The sequence below is a fragment of the Trachypithecus francoisi genome, unplaced genomic scaffold, assembly GCF_009764315.1.
Source record: "Trachypithecus francoisi isolate TF-2019V2 unplaced genomic scaffold, Tfra_2.0 Lachesis_group1, whole genome shotgun sequence".
NCBI classification, from domain to species: domain Eukaryota; kingdom Metazoa; phylum Chordata; class Mammalia; order Primates; family Cercopithecidae; genus Trachypithecus; species Trachypithecus francoisi.
Genome location: NW_022681454.1, coordinates 98469918 through 98493211, shown reverse-complemented (window position 1 = coordinate 98493211; position 23294 = coordinate 98469918). Strand labels below are relative to the sequence as shown.

Below are 23294 nucleotides of genomic sequence, written 5' to 3'. Positions count from 1 at the left end.
AAAACTGAGCTATTACACAAAATTTTTAAGGTATGAGTTTAACAACAACAAAAAACTTTTGTGAGCAATATGACAAATGGAAATGTAAGTATACTGGAAAAGAGAAAAGAGGCCATTATTCTTTTATGGAGTACAAATGACCACATTTTGACAATTTTCCCTCTTTTCTGTTTAATATATCCAGTACTGGCAAAAACAGCCTGATGAAAATATCTCAGAGATCAGCATTCTCTTTTTCCCATGTAAGGGTAATATCTTCCCCATTTCTCCAGGTCTCCTGCTTCTAGACAATTTTATTATTTAACATTTATCAAAGCGCTACAGCAATATACACTTATAGAACACAGAAAGGATATGTTGCCTGACTACCTCTTTCCCATGAGTATGCACACTCCTGCCCTACAAAAGACCAGCCAATCATGGTTTTGTAGTCTGGAGTGAGGGATTGGTGGGCAGGGACTATACTAGGGGTTACAAGCTCATAAGCCTATAGGGACCATGCAGATAAAATTACTGAGCAAATAAGATTTAGTACCTGCTTGTTAAACACATTTGAATAGTTTTCATTAGCAAAAATAAATATGTTCTTTCATTTTTTTCATAACCTGACTCTCTTGATATATCTCTTTTATTTTCTCACTTTTGATAGAATTATGACTTTAGAGAAATGTGCTCCAAATATAAGAAGACAACACGGAAAGCATGATAACAAATGATAATAGTCATTTGTTGCAATTTATACATTTATATAATAAGGAGTGGTTGGAAATTTGAATATTTCAGGAAACATGGTCGTAAATGCTGGCAAAAGTTTTAAATTATATTGTGTGGGTTATTGTTAAAATATAAAATACTTAGGGGCTAAATTTGACCACACGTGGTCTCTGAAACATAGTTTCTTTTGGTGGGAATTTTTTACATGTTGATTTTGAGATTATTGCTGATTACTATCTCATCTATTTGACTTTTAGTCCATATCTAAGGTAGGGCTAGGCAACCAAAGTTTAAAAGCTCTGCAAATAATTCTTATGCTCATCTGAGTTGGAAGTGACTGGTATAGGCAGTTGGTTAGGGTGGAAGTGCTCCTTCTACCCACAAAATTACCTGTCAAAGAAATGGTTTTTTTAGCAGCAGCCAATCTGTACAGATTGGCAGCAACCTGATTCTTGCCTGTTTGGAGGCAAGAATTCGGCTGAGGGGCATAAGGCACAGGAGAGACCAAGGCAAGTTTTAGATAGAGTAGTACTGAAAGTTTACTAAAAGGTTTTAGAGCAGGAATGAAAGGAAGTAAGGTACACTTGAAAGAGGGCCAAGTGGGCAACCTGAGAGATCCAAGTGTACTTGATATGGGGTTTTAAACATTGGTATGGTTCTGGGGTTAGTGTCTCTCCTCCCTTGATTTTTCCTTGGGGTAGGCTATCTGCAAACGCAGTGCCCTGCCAGCACCTGGGAGGAGCCGCATGTGCAGTATGTTTACTGAAGTTGTGCATATGCTCATTTAGGTGTTTTTCCCTTACCAGTTGAGCGTTCCTAGAGAAAAGTCATATCCCAGTTAAACCCCACCATTTTGCCTCTTAGTGCACATGCTTGCGCCCACTTGCCCAACTCCTGAGATCTTATTGGGAAGCTGCTGATCACCAGCTTCAGGTGTTTTCTGTCTATTGAGAGACTGCCTTTTGCTGGCACTGGCTGTGACCAATTATGGTTTTAAAGAGGCAGTTTAACAACTACCTAACCATAACCTGGTGGTCGTCTGATATTCCTGGGTGGGTAGCCCTCTCCTGCCATGCTCGTGTCTGCCTAGCTGCCCACACTAACAGTTTGCCCTCTAAGAGTGAGAGCAACAACACACTCTTGATAAGGTTCATTTGCCTATATGGCTGAGGACATCTGTGGATGTAATCCATGATCACAGGGAGGCAGCTTGTTCAGAATGCTTGAACCTCATCAGTTGCCACATGTCATATCCAAGGTAAGACTATGCTAGTAAGATGGGGATGATCTTGATATAGATAGAAAAGGCCCTTCTGTACAGTCCAAGATGTGAACAAACTTGACCCTAGACTATATATGATTTTGTAAAACAAGGGAAATTAGCCAGATGTTTGCATCTTTGAACAAGGAGCACTTAAATTCTTTCAACATTTTTGACTTGATCATGTTCACTTAGAAATCTTCTAATGACTAAGTATATTTTATAGAAACTTTATTATCTGGCAGAGACCAAATAATGCAAGCAATCTAGTCACTGGAAAGCCATCTTCCTTTATTATAGGTTTAATGACTGGAATTGGGGGTATGAATCAGTCTTCTATGAGCTTTGATAACATAACCCAGACTTCAAGACCCTGATCAGCTCCAAAGACACTGGCAAAATGCAGTTCTCTGGCTTCCAGCATTGAAGAACAAACCCTTGATGGCTCTGTAAAGCTCAGTTTTGGGAAGGAGGATGGAAGTGCGCTTGTTCATCTATGATAGCACTCCTTAGCATTTTCTAATTTCAAATCCAAATTGGGAAAACTGACTTTTAAACTGTTTTGATGGAAAATGTTATCTGTGATCCAAAGTCTTCAGCATTTTTCCTTACATTTTTTCAAGATGTGAAAACCGAGTTAAGAAATCTGTTGAGTTTCCATGGAAATGGTGCCAATTAATTATTTTTTTCTTCCTTAGGAAAATTCCTTGACTTAGCAATAATGTAACTTCCTGGCAATCCCTTGCCAGTCTTAAACTTAGTGCACTTGAAATGCTTATATTTTCAATGGGAAAATAGTTGAACCTCATAATCCCTTTTCCCTCCAGCATATAGAGGAAGAATTAAATAATAATTTCTATTTACCTTCTTTAGAAAACTTGTCTAGTCCCTTTAGAAAATCTTGCCTCTGACAAACATTATATAAGAGGCCCTTTTTATTGTTTTCTACCAAATAAAGAGATTATCACTGGTGAAGTATGTACTGCTTTTCCTAGTACACCATGAAATCCCAGGATATTTGAAGAATATTCATTAATTAGGTAATAAGCAGTTTTCACTGCCTAGTATGTTACATGGACTGAATGGTCACAATATCTGCAACAGTTTAGAGAAATACGGTTGGATGAAATCAGCCTTTTTAGGTATTTAGGTACTTAATTATTTTATTTCTAAATATTCCAAAGTATTCCTAATTATCTTTTTTTCATGCTAACTACTGATTTCCTGTACACTATAGTCATCAGGGAGGTTTTTAGAGAAACATTTGTTAAGGATTGATGTTCCCTTAGTCCTTACAAATAAAACAATGTTCTGTTACATTCTGGTACATTACTGATATCCAGAAATAAAGGAATCTAAGAAAACTGCTCTAAGATGACTAATCAAAAATATCATCAATAAGTTGGACTTAAGTATGTACAGAGAAAAAATATTACAGACAAAATATGATTAAAATGTTAGTATCTGAGTCCCCACAGAATTTTTAAAAATCTAGTGGTAATTGACCTTGATTATGCAAATTAGGTAACAAGATATAGACAGATAGTAATCAATACAATATTGCATAATTAGGTCCTCATTTCCCTTTACCACACTCTCCTCCCCTTTTTCTGTGTGCAGATGGGTACTAGTTGTCTATACAAGGTAGAATAATGCTAGGGCTGTACTAAGCTTAACAGATACTAGCAGCCCTTCCAGGCATTGCTCTCTGTGGGATGGCCAGAAGGATAATTGATATAATCAAACATTCAAAGGATCTCTTCATTACACTTGATACTCGTCACTTCCCTTCATCTCCTGTGGCCCTCTTTGCATTTTCCCCTTACTTCTAACATAATTTAATTAAAAACATGGTAATTGAATAACTTACAAGAAAAACACTTCAGGGATTTTTCTCCCAAAAAGCTCAAAGCATCTCCTCTCTTCATGCTTTCCAAAGCTCTGTGAGGTACGTAGGGGAAGCCAGGGAGAAATAATTTTACCTACTTCGTTTAATTCTTTAGTAGCTCTTCTGATCCTAATTGTACAATGATCTCACATGGAGCTTTGCATTTATTTCTTGAGAGAGCTGAAGGCACAGTGGGAGGATAATAGTAGACTTAAAAAGGATCTATCTTCCTCCTTAAATATGAAATCACTAAAAATGGAAAACTGTCAAATAAAGAGTTTTTTGCATGTAAATTTACAAGCAGTGTATTCAAGTGTTTCATGAGAGAATAAAAGTTCAGCTTCATCATGTGTTGCATTTAAACACCATGTATTAATTGGAAGAATGATCTAAGTACCACCTTGCTCTTGTGAAATAATGCCACTTGAAGTGATGGGTGAGGGTTACCCATTTAAGAATGAACCTTTGTTTGAAGGATGATTCATAATGTCCTAGGAACAGGTCCATTGAGGGTCTGTATTTAATAGTTCAGTGGGTGTTAGAATTTGGTGCAATCCATTCCCAGCCATCTTTACAATTGCAAAAAAAGGAGCCTGACTTAGTAGTTGCTGTGAAATAATATCCTGGTTTTATTCCAGTGTCCCTCTCAACAATTTAGTGGCACCAATTTCAAGGAAATATTAATTTGGACTGAAGTTATTTCAAAGATGGGCCTGCATATACACGTTCGTTATCATAGGCAGCTAATGTTACCCCCACCTCTGCCACCTTTAATGTTTTTCATTTTTGAATGTTGAATAAGGCCTTATTGTCAGATTAAAAAAATCATAATAAAAATTCTGCTAGAGTCTCTCTTTTCAGTAGAAGACAAACATTTCAGGGAAAACTGGAGGCAGAAAATATTCTGTCTGTGGAAGATGTTTCTGTGGCTACAGTTTTCAGCTTTTCTCTGCATAACAAATAATTATTCGACAAATGTTAGACCAAGTGCTGAAGGCAAGAGAACAGTTGAAAAGGATGCAATCTTTGGTTGGCATTGAGTGCAAACCATAGAAAACTCACGCTAGCCCCTTTCTTTGGAGGAATCAAATCATTTGCCACTCCTACCAAGTTAGGTTCCAGAGGCTTCCCTTACAGGTCTATGAAAACATGGCCTCTGATGCATCTTAGAGAAGTTTTCTTACCTGATCTTCCTGGAACCCTCATGATAACATTGACAACACTACCACAAACATTCTGACATGGCCATTTCATGCCTTTGTTAATTAAAATAATTTTCTTGTATTAACTGTATTATGGCAAAATTATATTGTGTGAGATTAAGAGTAAAATTTATAAAGCACACAATTACATACTTCTGTCCTAGGAGGCTTTATTCAATATTCATATGTTTCTTGATATTTTACTTAGAAATTACTAAATAGACTGAAGTTAGTGTTAGTACCTTGTTTCTTAGGAAGACCACGGAACTTGTCATCATCAGATTGTCTTTTGGCTGTCTTTTGTTGAAACACTGTAAAAAATAAAGAACATATTATTTACTGAATATAAGCGTTCAAAAAATCCATACTGTAGAAGTCTGCAGGAAGCCAGAATGCAATATGTCATTTTCCTGAGTATCAGCTCCTGCATTGTATTATTTTTGAGTAGGAAGATTATCAAATTTACAATTTTCTCATTTGTGCAGCTTATCAGTCATTTCAGAAAGCATTTTCATTAAGTAGAGTAGTATAATGCTGATGGAATGCCTCATTGAACTATTTAAATCAAGATATGATTCCATTTTGATAGCAGGTAAGAATAAAAGCTGCATTGTTAAAAGCGATAAATGTTAAAATCATATGAAAAATTTCATTTGCACAGAAATTACCCATGCTGACTTTTTCATGATAAGCAAGGATAATGACTCTTGTATTTCACAGATGTAATAATAAAAAAGACACTTTATTCTTGCATCATCTATCTATACCACAGACCTATTAAAACAGCTTATTCGAATTACTTCATTATCTGAAAAGTGCTTTGTTCTCATTTATTATTTCTCACACGAAATCCTGGGAGACAAGTCAGCATTACTCACCCCATTTTGCAGATGAAAGATAAAATTGATTGTTTAATACTTGTTGAGCACCCACAAAGTTCCATATAGCTTTGGCATTTGTTAATAAAAAAGTCCAGACTCTTTACAACTTTACTTTAGAAAATGAACATCCCAGAGTTACATTTATTTTTTATGGGCAGTGTGAATTACAGGGTTTGGGAACTGGAAAAGGCTTTGGAGATTTAGTCCAACCTTATATGTTTATAGATGAGGGAGTTGGAAGTAACTAGCTTGTAAAAAGGCTAAGTAATTTTGCAATGATCTCAGAGTTGTTGTTAGCAGAGATGTGATTTGAACCCATAAGCCTTGAACTTCCATCTATTGCTTGGTTCCTTACAGCACTGCTGCCTCTTTCCTTCCATAACTATTCTCTTATAAAGATAAAGAAGGAGATAGAGGGAGAGGATTAAAAGGGAACTTAGAACATTTCCAACACAGTTGTATCTCTTGTTCCTTTTAGCAGTTCGACAGAATTTCCTGGGATAATTGAGCTGAGGCCTGTGGGAGTGAATGTGTTTTAGCTGGGTGGTGCTGGACCACTGTGATTGGCAGAAACATCCCAACAGTTACCCTAGATTTCTGTCTTTGGTTTTAATATTCTTTAAACCAATATAAGATCAAGGACATACCTGTGATTAACCCCAGAGACTTTTTTAAAATGAAATTTCCCCCTCATCTGATCAACAATTAGTTATTAAACATGTATAATTTGCCAGATGCTGTCAAGACAAAGAGTATTCCCTTCAACTGTGCTCTTTTAAACAGAAGAGGCAAAATATGTTTCAAAGTTTAATGTGTTTGAGAAAAAGTATACACATAAAATAATGTTTTTGGTTGAAAACCAGTTTTCTACTTCAAGTTAGTACATGGAAAACATGCTAAATATAACTAACTGGCAAGTTCTGGGTTTGTGGCTTACCTACACTTTTCCTAAAATAAAATATACTGAGGAATATATAGCATATGAATATATGTTAGGATATTAAAATAAGTGTTATAAGAGGTACTTGATTTTTCTATTTGCTAGTTTTAAAAGTCTTTAAAATGCAATGCTTTAAAAATTTTAGTAACATGCAGTCTCTGTGCGTTTCTGCCAATATTGTTAAGATATAACTGAGAATGTTTAAGATGAAAAAACTGGCATCATTAATATGGGAAATGACCTGAATCCAAAGATCCATGCAGACAGTAAATTCTTCAAATAAAAATTACATTAATTGATAAGTTTTTAAAATTCTGCTGAGGTTTGAAGCTACAAAGTACTTGGAAATGAAATTATTTTTCCAGCTTTTTGGCATTAATTTGTTACAAATCACTTTACACCCTATATGTTACTGAAATCCTTTTTGCTGACAACAAATGCTCAGCTTGTGTGAAATAACAGTAAATGTTAAACAAATTTCTCTTTCAGTTACTAGATTAAGAAGTTACAAGGAGTGTATGTATTATTGTCGTGATTTCACCAGGGCTTATATTCGGACAAGGGCAGAATATTGGGATGGGACAGTAGGATACTTTCTACTGAGTGGGGTGATTGTGAAAATGCTGATAATAGGACCCTTTAAAAGCAGACGTGTAGTAGGTCATGCCCACAGTTTAAAGGTTCCCTCTACCTGTTTTACCCACCTCTGAGTTCTCTTTTAATTCACCTGCAGCTGCACCCATACCTCCAGGTTCCCTTTCTCCCACCTACAGATGAGTCTCACTTTCTAAAAAGAAAACAACTAGCAATCAGCATATTGCCAAACACACTGTCTTCCCATCGCTTTCAGTTGAGGAGGTATTTTTAAATATGAGACAACCTTGGGAAAAGACCTATTCTATCTTATTTTCTGAAGAAAGCACTAGCCCATCAAAATTATCACTGAAGCAAACACACCTGTCAAGGACACATATTCCATTAGCCTTATGAAAATAATAGATACAGGTAAAATTTCAGAATCTGTTCATCTCTCTATTTTTACAGTTCCTAATAACTGAAACATTTAAAATTGCTTCAACTAGCAAAACCTTTGTTCTAAAAAACTTTATGTACTTTATATTTACCATGTTCAGCCACCCCACACCACCTTTACAAGAGGTAGATATAAAATCCATAACAGGGTGAGAACTGAGTGTAGGGTTATAGGTCACTCGGATTTATATACAAAAGTACATTGTTTTGTAAAGCAAGAGTTGTGGTGAGTTAGATAAGAATTTGTTCTAAACGTATTGTAACCAAAAAGTTGTATACCAGAATACTAGCCAATTTGGCACAGAAGATGGGCTATAGTTTTCTCTTCATATCAACCACATGAGTGACATGGAAAAAGGGCGTTTCCCTCTTTCTCCCCAACTCCCTTCCGGCCTTTATTTTCTTGTCAATAAAGTTAGGGCTTAGATGTGATGCTCTCTAATGTTTCACTCAGCTCTAATATTCTGAGATGTTACCATCTTGTTTCCCAAGACACTCCAGGTCCAATGATGCTGGGAAAAATTATTAAGTGAGTATGAATTTAAGTAGAATGCTATGTTTTGAGGAAAACATTATTTATAACCTGGGGGCATAGACTAACATAAAAATGAGGAAGTTTTAAATCACAGGCCAGTGCTAATTTTTTATCATATATTGAGACAATCCTTTCCCTGTGTGTTTGAATTCTTAGAAAATTTACCTCATAAATGTTCAAAACATGCTATCAAAGTAAAGTAATTACGATATATGTCAACTTTGCTGACTCTCTCCCCCGTGAAATCTTATTTTTCTCCTCCTACCTAAAACTGAAATTTGAGAAGAAAGAAACATGAATGCATTATTAGTTGTTGTCACTACCTTTAAACATAAAAAGTCCAGACGAAGCAAAACAATTTTTGAGGTTTAAAATAATCCTAAAGAATACAAATTTCCCAAATAACACCTTTTTTATTTTAAATATTGGTGGAATGACTTCTGTAAAATTTTCTCTAGAATATGACATTGAATGGGAAAAAATTAGCATATCATTAAATATTCAAAATGTTAAGCAAAGCAGAACTAGCAGAAGAGCAGAGGAGGAGGAGAAGATGAAATTTAATGAGTTCACTCGCACTACTTATCTTTCCAGGCTGCATCTGCGAGAATATTCTTCATGTCAACCTCATTTGTGGTCTATTTCAAGAAAAGGGACCCTTCCATAGCTGCCCTTCTTAGAAAATCTGATAAAGCTTATTTTGAATTATTTCATAAGTGGCTATAGTGATTAAAACCTGTGCAATTAACAACAGCATTCATTTTGTGAATGATAAACCACAAACCCCTTGATGGTTGTCCATGAGATGTGAAAAGTGAAATGTTATTTAGAGCTGTACAGCTATCATTGATGATAATGCTTGAAACTAGAGATTTTATATAAAATAAAATACATAGATTTGTGTTGTGCTCTGGGCTTTCAGGGAATGATACAGTACAGGGTGGCAGCAGTGTGTTTATTTTTCACCAAAACACCTTTCATTAGGTTGCTAACTACATAGCCAAGTCCTGAGGGTGCAAAGGTAAATAAGACACAGTCGTAGTTTTCATATTGTCCTCTATTTTGGTGTGTTCATTTAAGTAAAGGTCAAATGTGCCATTAGTGCCTAATGATAAGAGGGAATAGGGATGAGGAACCATCAGGAAGGGCCAGAATCATAACTCAATCCTTGTAACTTTCTATTCTCCAATTTCCCAATTTATACTGTTTAAATCTAATCACAAAAGACACAATAAAGTAAAAAACAAACAATCAAGCAACCACAGTGTAAATAACCCTTTTGTCTAGCCAGCAAATACAGGAAACAGAATGTTTTTACCCTATAAGCAGTCATATTGACTAATCTGAAGCTTAGAGGAAAGATGTGTGTGGGTAGCCTCTTTGCAAATCAGCAAGAGAGACTGAGTACTCCAGTCAGTTCAAAGCCACCATTTAATTGTGCTAGCAGTATTTATAGGTTATTAACTTGAGAAACTTTATCAAATACAGGCCATTACATTTCAATGGGTACATTCAAGAAGGTGTGGCCACAAATAGCCACATCAGCCACATAGTATAAAAATCTTTCACCCGAAAGTAGTTTACCGCATGGCAGACATATGTAGGTGGAGTTGTGGCATTTTTTTTTTTAAGAAGAAACTGTAAATGGTCAGCCAGAATATATGAGATCACTGACATGGGTTACAGTTTACTATTCAGATAAGCAGAGATGGAAAGTTGGAAAACACATTGCCGCATGAAGGAAAATGGCGTAAAAATTCTAATTCGGTGGTGGTATTAATAAATGCTTTAGTTTCCAAAGGAGAAAACATTAATTTTCCTTTCAAGTTGTAACAAAAACTTTGTTTGATAGAAATGTTATCATTGAAAACATCTCCTAAAGGAAGATTTGGGAAATCCCACTATAATTTTTTTTCTACTACTAAGGGACCTAATTTTTACCAGAGTAGAACACAAATTGTTTTCATTTGCATATGTCGTCTTTCGATACAAACACAAATATTTACATTCTAGAAATGTTTATAATCCAGGAAGGTGAGTCATTCTGAGCGATGACAATTGGTTTGTGGACCTTGTTCTAATTATAGCTTGAGATCATGGCAATGAGTTTATTAGTGAAGCCTTCAGTCACCACTGGGTGGGCAGTCTTCCTCCCTCCTGTTAGCAGGAGGCGGCATGTATTGAACAACTATTGCTTGTATAGCACTGAACTAGGGGTTAGTCTCTTCCCATGAGACTTCATTTGGGATCATCTGTTTAATTCTCTTGCTACCTGTTTGTATTCAATAAGGAAATGGTATTAGTATGGACATAACTCTAGTAACATTTCCAGCAATTTTCTTTTGTTTCAAAGAGAAGTAGTTTGGGTAGCCAATGGAAGACTCTGCAAACTATAATGAGTTTGCTTTTTGGTTCATGTTCAGTGATTATCAAAAGCAACTTCTCTTCCTCTCCCCCTAATCAAGAAATGTTGCTATCCCAAGAAGCAGCAGTGGGATCATGATTTGCACTGTTATATTTCACAGGATGATAAGACTTGGTACTCTAATATTTTGTTCTCCCCTAAATTTAAAGATAAGCTATTTGATTATGCTCACTTTGAACAAACATTAGAGTTTAATTCTGCTAACAAGACTCAAATTATATAAACACAGATTGAAAATTCCAAAATGATAGGGCTGGCCCCTTTGTTCTAGATAGTATTCAATAGTGGAAGTTAATAAATACTTTGAAAAAGACATGCAAGATGATATGTTGGCATATGAAACCCATACAAAAGGCATCTTAACTGGGGTGATATGCCAGGTCTACCTTCACCTCTGCGTCTACAGAATACCTTCCATCACAGGAACTACCATTTCCTACATGCTACCCTGTGCAGGCCACAGGCCTTTTAGTTCTTATGAAAACCCTGTGAAATAGATATTAACATTTCTTTAAAACCCAAACCAAAACCAAGTGAAGCAAGGTTATGTAATTTGCACAAAGTTACACAACTTTAAGTGTCAGTCTTAAGTCAAATTCCATTCCGTCTGGTTTCATAATCCTCATGAATTTCACTACACCGTGCTGCTGGTCCATTAGGGAAGACTCTTTTCAATTGTCCAACCTCAGGAAGCATCTTATTTTTCTCAAATAGCTACTTATTTAGATTACAAAGAATCACATATTAAAAGTCCTGGTGGAAAATATTGTGAATTCAAGAAATCTAAAGTGACTAAAAAGACAGTAGGTGTGGATAACTGTTTAATATGGTTGTTTGATGCACCTGTGATTTCATATTTAAATAATCATTCCCTAAAGTATTTGTTTACTCTGGCTTAACAATGGAAATAATCCAGATAAGAGTCTCTTAACAGTGTTACTGTTGACACTTTAGACTGGATAATTCTTTGTTATGTGGCTGCCCAGTGCATTGTCGGAGGTTTAGCAGCATTCTTGGTCTCTGCCTAGTAGATGTCGCTAGTACTGTTCTTAGTCCTGACAACCAAAATGTCTCCAGACATTGCTAAATGTCTTATGAGAAGCAAATCACTACCAGTTAAGAACTACTTTTATAGGTCAATTAAACTTCTTCCTACAGATGCTTTTAACAAATAGTTTAGTAACATCATACGTTAAGTGGAAAAAGACCAGAATTCATTCTGCTGTCGAATGAAAATCTAAGTGCTTGATAATATTTGCATTCATTGTCTTGTGTAACGAAAATCTTTTAATGTCAGTTCACACTACAGCTGATTATTGCCTCTTTTCCACTTCACTAATATAAAGGAATTGAATTCTTGGAAGATGAGGCTGGAAAAGTTCATCATCATTATGTCAACGTGCTACCAGATGGTCTGCAAAGCACTTCTCAGGTTTCATTCAGTATTTCTGTGAAGAAGCCAGGGGATCATGATGTTCCACTGTGAGAATGATAGAAAGAGCAAACAAGAACACCTGCATTACACAGGCTGACTTGCTCCTCTTCAATGGACAGTATGAATACAGGTCAGAACAATTTCTCCTTTGCAGAGCTACACCAGCACTCTCTCATGGAAAAGAATGAGGCAGAGAGTCAAGGAGGAAAACAGGAACATGAGGCTTACAAATAATGATACATACGTCACTATTCTGAGAGCACCTGTGATATACATACTATGTCCTTAAGCTAAATGGTTTGGACAAGGTCACCTAGCCAGGGAGTAGGATCCAAGGCACTTGATCTAAGACCTACTTCAATCCACTTGACCATATTTTACAAATGAGGACAGAGACCATTATTCTCTGTCACATTTACAAGGATATGAATAAATTTCCCTAACAGTTTCTACTAGGTCTTTTTTCTCTTTTTGCATTTCAATTGCATTGTATGTGATCAATTTCAAGTACAAGTGAATTGCAAGTGGAAAATTTCTGAGAGCAACTGAGTTGCACTTGACATTTTGGGGTCCCTGTAGCTGAGTAGCTCTCAAAAAGGTCAAATACAACTTTGTTGCACTGCAAAATGCCAAGGACAACTCAGTAGCAATTGGAAATTGAAAGGGAAATTATATTCTACCCGAAATCAGTCACATGGATTCTGAAGAAGGATCTTTGTTCTATTAATTGTGTGAGAGGAAAATAGAAAATTGCCCATTGATGCTGAAAAATTTTACCCAATAGGCATTCATCTCTTTGTATGATTTATGGACATAGTTTTACTACCAATGTGTCTATGCCATGCCAAGAGCTCATTTTCTTTCCCTGATTTGACTTAAATCAAGAATTCTGTCACTAAAGACTATAAATCCGTGTTAATTCCTCTGTATTCTTCAAGCTTAATGAACCTGATCCTCTTCACTATTACAGGGATAAAAAAAAGTAGAGGAAAATATATCTGAAAACAGGAGGACTTCAAAAAATTTTACTTATGAAAAATGAGTTATTCCTGTGATTGCTAACCTAAGATCAGGTTTAGTACAACAGCAATGTGATAAAAAATCAGAAACATATCTCTTGATAAAATGAATCAACATGGGTTCAGTTTTGCATTAATAAGTTATGCCTCTGGGGTAAGGGGATGATGATGATGGTGAAACAGAGCTTCAATGCCACATGTTTAAGCTTTGTGAAAGCAGAGTGCTTAGCTGGATATGAATAACATAGAGCTTTGTCCAATTCTATGTGGGCTCTTCCCTTCAAATGGTAGTGTTTTAGACATAAGATGGTTTAAAGCAGGAAAAATTTAGGAATTAGAGACTGATACAGTCTTCTGATTACCTTCCAGAGTGTTAATGAAGTCTTCTGTTCTAGTCATATTGATGTGGATCTTGTCATTTTTATCATTTCATTCAGTTAATATTCACCAAATATTCATAGTTTCTACTGTGAATTCAGCACTGATCTTGGCACCAGAGATACAATGGGGAAAAAAGATTAGTTTGGTCTCTTCCTTCATGGATCTTATAGGTTAGAAGGAAGAAATAAATATTAACAAACAATCCAGGAATAAATATATCAGTGATGGAAATTTGTGGTGCCATGTGCTCAGGCATTAGATCCAGATAAATCTCGGTCCAAATCCCTCCTCTTCCTCTTCCTGATTTTATCACCTTGGGCAAGACACTGACACTTACTGAGCATTAGTTTCTTTATCTCTAAAATGAGGTTATTAATGCCAACTATGCAGGGTTATTGCATGAATTAGAAATTATCATGAAAGCTGCCTAATAATAATTATTATAAGAAGATGACTAAGCCAACTTGTTCTGTTAGAATACAGGGTCTTCCTTCCCTGACACACTCCAGCACTATTATTTTCCCTAACTTCTGATTCCACCAGACTCCAAGAAACAGACACTAAACTGAGAAAAGTAAAAGTAGAATCGTTTTAATTATAATGCATTGAACATACACCACATATCAAGTATTGTGTTGGGTATTTTCTAATTTTATCTCATATAGATATTAACAGTCTTTGAAATATGTATCATTTGTATCCCCAGCTTACGGTGAAGAAATTCAATCTCAGAAATGTGAATTTGCTTGCTTGGGTAACATCAGCTAAATTTGAATACAAGTCTTTCTGCAAAGCTTTTGCCTAGTTCCTTTGCCATTACTTCTTCACTGCCTGAGATAGTAAGCTGGGATTCTGCATTCCTGTATTTTTCCTCTATCTCCTATTCCAAATCCTTCAATTCTAGCTATGTTAACACAACTTGAGTATACCAATATACTGATACCATTTTTGGACTCTGGCAAGCAATGGGGCCAGAAATTAATCTTCTAATTGAGTGGATGGTTTTCTGGGAAATAGTGGCAATTTGACTTAATAGATCTGCCCAAGCTAGGGGGGAGGAAAAGGAAAGATGTGAGAAAAGGCTCTTACTCTGTGAAATGCAAAGAACATCAAGAATGAATTAGCTGATGAGGTAATCTCTTTCTAATGTGGGAACACAATGATCAACAATCAATTGCATAAAAGAAAAAGGCAGGCAAGTATATCCCAGTGAAAGAGAAAAGGAATAAAAAATGGAAGAGGATTTTGGTGACCTTATTTGTAGTCCAGCTTTTGCTACTTATTTGGGATACAGTAAATAACCATACCTATTTTATATACTTAATTGCAAAAAAAAAATTATAGCACTAGTTTTCATCTCCATGTAATACAAATATAATGAGAGTAAATTATATTGTATTAGAATTAGAAAGACATCTTATAAATATTGAAGGGTGCCAGTCTTGGGATGGGTGAGATAAGTAACCTTTAAAATTTGTTAGAAACTCAAGGTATTTAAGATTCTTTTTTTTTTTTTTTTTTTTTTTTTGAGACGGAGTCTCGCTCTGTCACCCAAGCTGGAGTGCACTGGCCAGATCTCAGCTCACTGCAAGCTCCGCCTCCCGGGTTCACGCCATTCTCCTGCCTCAGCCTCCTGAGTAGGTGGGACTACAGGCGCCCGCCACCTCGCCCGGCTAGTTTTTTGTATTTTTTAGTAGAGACGGGGTTTCACCGTGTTAGCCAGGATGGTCTCGATCTCCTGACCTTGTGATCCGCCCGCCTCGGCCTCCCAAAGTGCTGGGATTACAGGCTTGAGCCACCGCGCCCGGCCGGTATTTAAGATTCTTTAATGTTTCTATGTGTGCACATACCTACAGGACAAATTGCAACACTGCACGTTCAGAATTTACATACTTAGTACACAGATTTTATCACTGGCACTCAATCAATGTTTATGTAACTGATAAAGAAATCAATGAGAGGAAAACCATCCAAATGCACTTATTTAACTTGGGGATTGGTTGAAAGCCTAAACCAGTCATAGCCCCAAGTTCTTTCTCTAGTCCTGTGAAATGAAGCACTCATCCCTAATAGGAGGTTTCTTCATTAGAGAAATTGAACAGAAGTAGCTCTGGACATGGGACACAAGGCACACTGGGTGGCAGGAATTACAAACTAGACTGAAAACAGGGAGAACAAGTTAAATTGTGTATTCTGAATGGTGAAATTTCCTAATCTTCTTCCGGCATTCTAATCTCAGTGTGCTGGGAACTGGATATGTAAATGCAGACTATAGTTAGTTGAAGCGTATCCTAGAAAAAGTTAAAAGCATAGGCAAATAGAGTTACATAAATAATATTCTGGGGCCATCCAATGAAAAAGCTGGTTACCTACTTCCTAATTACCCTACAACGCCGTCCATAAGTTAACAACTAGAGTTTCCAGTGAGGGCATTTGGTGCTTCATTCTTTTTTTTCTTTTTTTTTTTTTTGACGGAGTCTTGCTCTGTTGCTCAGGCTGGAGTGGAGTGGCATGATCTTGGTTCACTACAACCTCCGACTCCTGGGTTCAAACGATTCTCCTGCCTCAGCCTCCTGAGTAGCTGGGATTACAGGCACCTGCCACCATGCCCGGATAACTTTTTTGTGTTTTTATTAGAGATGGGGTTTCACCATGTTGGCCAGGCTGGTCTCGAGCTCCTGACCTCAGGTGATCCACCCGCCTTGGCCTCCCAAAGTGCTGGGATTATAGACATGACCCACTGCACCCAGCCGGTGCTTCATTGTTAAACATGAAAACATAGCTAAGAATAGCCATATTTGATGGAAGTATCAAATGCTACAGGCAGAACAAAAAACAAGTAAAGACAACAGAGAAAATATGAGAGCAGAAGGAAAAAAGTAAGAACAAAAAAAATTAAAAACAAATCAAAACAAAATGAAACAAAATCAGTAAAAAAGATACTGAATTATATCTCTATGTACCCATGCCACCTAAAAGAGAAAATAATCCTGTAAAAAAGAACAACAGAGAACAAGAAAGAGATCTTGAAAAACAAGAATATAACCACCAATAGAAGGATGGGAAGATAATGGCCAAACAGTAGACCAACACAACATGGGATTCCATTCTTGTCTGGAGACTCAGCATTGGAGTATAGAAGATGAGGTATCTCTTCAAAAATTTCTAGAGTACAACTAACTTTTTGTATCAAGCTATATCTACTTTCTATTTTAAAAGTCTTTACTGGTATTTAGCAACTATATCAAGGAGATAGTAATACCCTAGAGATACTAAACTATGAGAGGCAACCTGAGAATTTCTAACAGAAGTTCATTCCCTGACTTTGTAATCTAGACAACTGTTACAATTCATGTTTTATTTCAGCTGAAACAGTTGATTAGTTTGCTACAGTTTCCTAATTTGTTATAGTTTCTTGAACAATATAAAGAGTAGATCATCATTAAATAAGTGTGTTTTATACTGATAAATACTTCATACATGCTTGCTAAATTTTCCTATACGAATCTCTCAATATATACATGCAGCGTAAGGAATAGAATGGTTTCTTTTGAAAATATTAAGTATATATGAGTAATTATGTTTCTCTTAGGTAAATCTGTAGTATATATTTAAATGTTTTTATGTTGCATATTATTTATAGGAGTTGAGCTTCTCTCTTATAGAATTAGGAAGGAAGTATCAAGAAGAATTTCTACATATATGCTATGGTTTCATGTTCCCTGAAAGACTTGTCATTATCCTTCTTAATGAGGAAGTAGAAACCAGAACCCAATCCATCATTCTTATTTTCTTTACTTACTATGTTTCTAAATTTAAAAATGAGCCAGTACATGGGCAAAGACTTCATGTGTAAAACACCAAAAGCAATGGCAACAAAAGACAAAATTGACAAGTGGGATCTAATTAAACTAAAGAGCTCCTGCACAGCAAAAGAAACTATCATCAGAGTGAACAGGCAACCTACAGAATGGCAGAAAATTTTGGCAACCTATCCATTTGACAAAGGGTTAATATCCAGAATCTACAAAGAACTTAAACAAATTTACAAGAAGAAAATAATTCCATCAAAAAAGTGGGCAAAGGATAGACACTTCTCAAAAGAAGACATTTATGCAGCCAATAGACACATGAAAAAGTGGTCATCATCACTGGTCATTAGAGAAATGCAAATCAAAATCACAGTGAGATACCATCGCATACCAGTTAGAATGGCAACCATTAAAAAGTCAGGAAACAACAGATGCTGGTGAGGATGTGGAGAAACAGGGATGCTTTTACACTGTTGGTGGGAGTGTAAATTAGTCAATCATTGTGGAAGACAGTGTGGTGATTCCTCAAGGATCTAGAATTAGAAATACCATTTGACCCAGCAATCCCATTACTGGGTATATACCCAGAGGATTATAAATCCTTCTACTCTAAAGACACATGCACATGTATGTTTACTGCAACACTATTCACAACAGCAAAGACTTGGAACCAACCCAAATGTCCACCAATAGTAGACTGGATAAAGAAAATGTGGCACATACACACCATGGAATACTATCCAGTCATAAAAAAGGATGAGTTCATGTCCTTTGCAGGGACATGGATGAAGTTGGAAACCATCATTCTCAGCAAACTATCACAAGAACAGAAAACCAAACACCACATGTTCTCACTCATAAGTGGGAGCTGAACGATGAGATCACATGGACATAGGGAGGGGAATATCACACACTGGGGCCTGTTGTGGGGTGGAGGGCTAGGGGAGGGATAACATTAGGAGAAATACCTAATGTAGGTGACGGGCTGATGGGTACAGTAAACCACCATGGCACGTGTATACCTATGTAACAAAACTGCATGTTCTGCACATGTACCCCAGAACTTAAAGTATAATAATAATAATAATAAAACTCTTAGTGAAAAAAAATGAGCCAGTATAGCTTACCTGTGACTTGAAAAAAAATAGTTAAATCTTTGCAGTTTTAGAGCACTAATTGCATCACCTTATCCCCTCCTCCCATCCTCAAAATTTTGTACAAAAAAAATTAACAAGTAAACAAACCACAATGATAAAACATTACCTTGAGCTATGTAAGGTGTAGTTTCCTCTTTTGGAGGTATATTTGTGGGTCGGGGTGTGGGGGCAGGAGGTCTGTTTATAATGAAAGACCGACTCCCAGTTTTTTTCTTTATACTCAGATTGGCCAATATCATGTCATATTCACTGTCATCAATCTCAGCGAAAGTATATGGGTCTTCCTCCTCCTCCTCCTGCTCTTTTTCATCTTCTTTCTTATCTTTTTCTCCTTTGAGCTCATCTCCTTTTTCTTGTCTAACACCAGGATCACCCCAGTTTTGACTTCTTTCCATCTGGACTTCCACCATTGTCCCTGTTTATGAAATATTTACATTGTGTTTATTCTTCTGTTATATGCAATATTATTGGTGTCCATCTGTCATGTTTTTGAGCTTCCCAAGGTGGCTTAGTCAAGTGCCATAGGAAACAATATTAGAGAAGAACTTCTGACTCCAGGAGAATAATTTATATGTTACCCCCAAAATGCAGAAAAAGTGAGCTGTGTAACTTACTAATAAATCATCCTGCAGTTTGTAATTTAAATTGTATTAAGAAAAACAGTTTGCTTAAGACATGGATTTTTAAAAAACATTTAAATGCTTTCCATATTATTCTGTGTAGAGAGAGAGATATATATGAAATATTTAATGTATAAAATATAATTATCTATATGTTATATATTAAATACACATTTATATATTATTTTATATATTCTATATACTTTTACATATAAAGAATGATTTCATATCAGGAAATTGAGTTATAAATCTATGTCTCAAACTCCACAGCTTTGAAAACTTGTGTTTTTCAAGCATAATACTCTTAGATTTTTTTTTTCATTTGAAGTCCTTTCATGTTTCATATTGCTTGCACTGGATATTTCACCTAAAATTTAATTTCTCTGAAAATGACAGGGAGAAATAGCCAAAGGCACCATTAGTTGGTTTCATAGCAGTTGGTCTTTGACTATGACAAACTGACCTTCAAAAATGCAGCTCTTGTTTTCTACAAGCCAACAGACCTTATTCATAGAAAAAGGACTCTGGCCAGGCTCGGTGGCTTCTGTGCCTAATCACAATGCTTTGGGAGGCTGAGGTGAGAGGATAGCTGGAGGCCAGGAATTTGATAGCAGCGTAGTGAGACCTAGTATCTACAAAAATAAAAGAATTAGCCAGGCGGCCAACACTCCTAGCTACTCCAGAAACTGAGGAGAGAGGATTGCTTTAGCCCAAGAGTTGGAGGCTACAGTGAGCTATAAGCATGCCATTGCACTCCAGGCTGGGCAACAGAGCGAGATCATGCCTCAAAAATAAAAACAAAAAAATAAACAAATAAAAAACATAGATGACAGACACTGAAAGTAGAGTTCCTGACATAAAAGACAGCATGGATGATCAATGGTGTGAGAATGAATTCACATGAAAATAATAAAATTATAGGTTTCAGAGTTTTTGACGGTTTTTACATTCAGTAATATCTTGACATATTTTTATAAGAATATGTTAAAATATTTTTGTAGCAGTTATTAATAAGACAAAGATATAATATGCTTTGATTGCTTTGATTAACAAGTAAATTAAAAAGAATTTTAATGGCTCTCTACCAGGCCAATGAGGGCTTTTTCTTTCATTTCCATTCTTTTTTGAATTTGCCCTTTGTTTGGTGAGAACCTGATACTCTCCAAATTAGTTTACTTATGAAGATTTTAGTGGAAAAACTTAAAAGGGGAAAGACAAGTAGCAGAGCAGAATAAAAGAATATTATTATAGAAAGATTCAGCAATTGTCTTGGGCAGGTTTATGAGGCGAGATTAAGATAATCTCCCAACAGTCTTAACTCTTACAGTTTCATTTAGTTTAACTTAAGAAGTATTCATTACCAATGTGCCTAGCACTAACTTTCAATTCACCACGACTTGCCTTTTATCCTTTGAATAATACAGTTTTAAGATTTTGATTTTATGACTTCTGGTTCACTGACAGCAACACAGGTGAAACTGGATTAAGTGTATGGGAACCACTTTTTCAGTGTTTCATTTTTAGTGGAATGTGTCAACCGTCTTACATTTATGAACCAATTTCCTGAGTTCTTAACTCTCTGTTTCCCCACCCACCTCTCTTCCCAACTATTTCTAAAGTTGGGCTTGCGCTAGAAATAATACATTTTACTTTTTATTTTTCAAAGTATCAGATTATCCTTTTCAGTTAAGAGTGAGACCTAAGCTTTCTCAATTCAGGTGGTATATCAATAAAGAAAGATGAAAACAAATCACTTCTATAATTCCAACTTTTGAAGTAATTGGAGCAAGACCGTATAAAAAAGAGAAAAATCCTAATAGCCTAGGAGACCTGTTAATAGAAGTAACTGACACATTCTAATTATAGCACTGCTTGGAACTGAGTCAAGGAGGGATCCGAGGATTCTTGGGAAGTTAAAAAGAAACAATGGGTTCTTTATAAACTGTAAAGTGCTCTATAGTATTATATGTTATTAGTTTCTCTAATGAAGAAGTTTGTAAATCCATTGTGAGGAATTTGATGCCTACAGCACTGAGGAGATGGCTTTTTTTTTTTTCCTTCAGAAACTTGATGGCAGATGGAAGCTACTCAGAAAGAACAACTCCTGAAGGTATAACTAGCCAAAGTCAAAGACATACAAAGTCTCTGGCAAAAAAATAAGTGATAGCGTACAGCCTTGCATTTAAAGACGAATAAAAAAATTTTAAGAAAAAATACCGGCATTTTATTATCCACTTCTAACATCAGTGCTATGAAAAGATAAGATAAAAGTAACACTGAATATAAAATGTAAAAACAGAGTTTTTAAATTAAATAAGTAAGTTTTTGTTTTATTTTGCTTTTTATATTTGCTAGTTTTCAGAAGATATATTAGCCAAGATCACATTTCTGATCTTAGATTTCTCATTAAGACCCTAGGTAGAGTCGTTTTAGACCTGCTAACCAACAGACCATATATAGAAATTTGCATTAGGAAAAATATGATTTAATATTAGCACTTTTAAGAGAAATAATCTGACACAAGTTTGTCTTCCTATTTTGTTATAACAAATTATTAAGATCTGAAAAATGAGAAAAATATGCAAGAATTTTATAGTCAGTGTACTACCAACTTATGATGTTTTCTCCCCTCACCACTAAACATTAATAGATCTACTTCATGGATAAATGTTAGGGATCCAGAAGAGCTTGAAATACAGTAGGTAATAAATATCTGTTGAATGAATGAATGAATCAGAGGAATATCCATTGGGCTTCAGAGCTTTCAATTAAGTAGTACTTTCCATCTCTAAACACAGTGCATAAGCTTAATAGAGCTTATGTTGGTAAACTTGCGTCTTCATAGAGAGCCTTCAAGGACACAAATGCTAAATTCCTTTTTTTTTTTTTTTTTTTTTTTGAGATGGAGTCTTGCTCTTGTTGCCCAGGCTGGGATGCAGTGGCATGATCTTGGCTCACTGCAACCTCCGCCTCCCGGGCTCAAGCGATTCTCCTGCCTCAGCCTCCCCAGTAGCTGGGATTACAGGCGCAAGCACAGCTAACTTTTGTATTTTTAGTAGAGATGGGGTTTCACCATGTTGGCCAGGCTGGTCTCAAACTCCTGACCTCAGGTGATACGCCTACCTCGGCCTCCCAAAGTGTTGGGACTATAGGCGTGAGCTACTGCGCCCGGCCCAAATACTACATTTCATTGCTTAAAAATTTACTTTTTGAAACAAGGCCATGTTTTTATACTTTATAGCCTTCTAGGATCCAACAACTAAATTGTAGTGAAAATGCGGTTTTGATAAGGATTTTTTTTTTTTTAACTAAATTGTCTTCTTAAGAACATTTTGTTTGGAAAATAAATATAAATTTGGAAAGTACATATGAAATAATGATCAAAAAGTAGATGATAATTTGTGACTGTAAGAGTGAGCCTGGAGCTGGGAGTTTGTCAGGGTGTTGAACACTCCAGGCAGATAAACCTAATGTGGAAGCTCCTCTTCATGCCCTCCGCAAGGACAGATTCCCCACACCCACTTTCCACACCCCAATTCCTGCATCTGGGAACAAATGCCAGTGACAGCTACGCTGACTCTTCTTCCACTTGGATAGTGTATAGAGTGTTTTTAAACTTTGGTGTCAGTGCAGTGTGCGACAAACCCTTTAACACTTCATTCTCCCACAGCTACCAAGTGACTGAAGTGCCCAAGTTCATCTGAAAATTGTGGATCATCAGCATTTCACTTTTTTTTTCTTCTGAAGACTGAGAGCATGTTTTAAAAGCAATGTTGTATTTCCTTTTCCACAAAATGCCTGAGGTTCATTTTACATGAAGAACCATAGACTCCTTCCAAGTTTTATTTTCTTAAAGCTTTGTAATGAGACAGAGAAGAAAGAGAGAAAGAGAGAAAAAGTGAGAGAAGGAAGGAAGAAAGGGAAGGAGGGAGGGTGGAAAGAGGAAGAAAGGAAGGAAGGAAGGAAAGAAGGAAGGAAGGAAGGAAGGAAGG

The 23294-nt window shown here is 36.1% G+C and overlaps 1 protein-coding gene across 2 annotated transcripts in view; it reads right to left on the bottom strand.

Moving 5' to 3' along the window:
* Window positions 1-23294, bottom strand: part of BANK1 (B cell scaffold protein with ankyrin repeats 1) — a 254356-nt gene that overhangs the window by 30987 nt on the left and 200075 nt on the right. Inside the window, exons 8-9 of one of the 2 annotated variants that reach the window (XM_033214877.1) lie at window positions 18789-19097; window positions 5308-5376 (exon numbers count right to left, since the gene is read on the bottom strand). In XM_033214877.1, coding sequence (XP_033070768.1) covers window positions 5308-5376; window positions 18789-19097 — 378 coding nt within the window. The remainder of the gene's footprint in view (window positions 1-5307; window positions 5377-18788; window positions 19098-23294) is intronic. The other variant, XM_033214878.1, reaches the window with a different exon arrangement.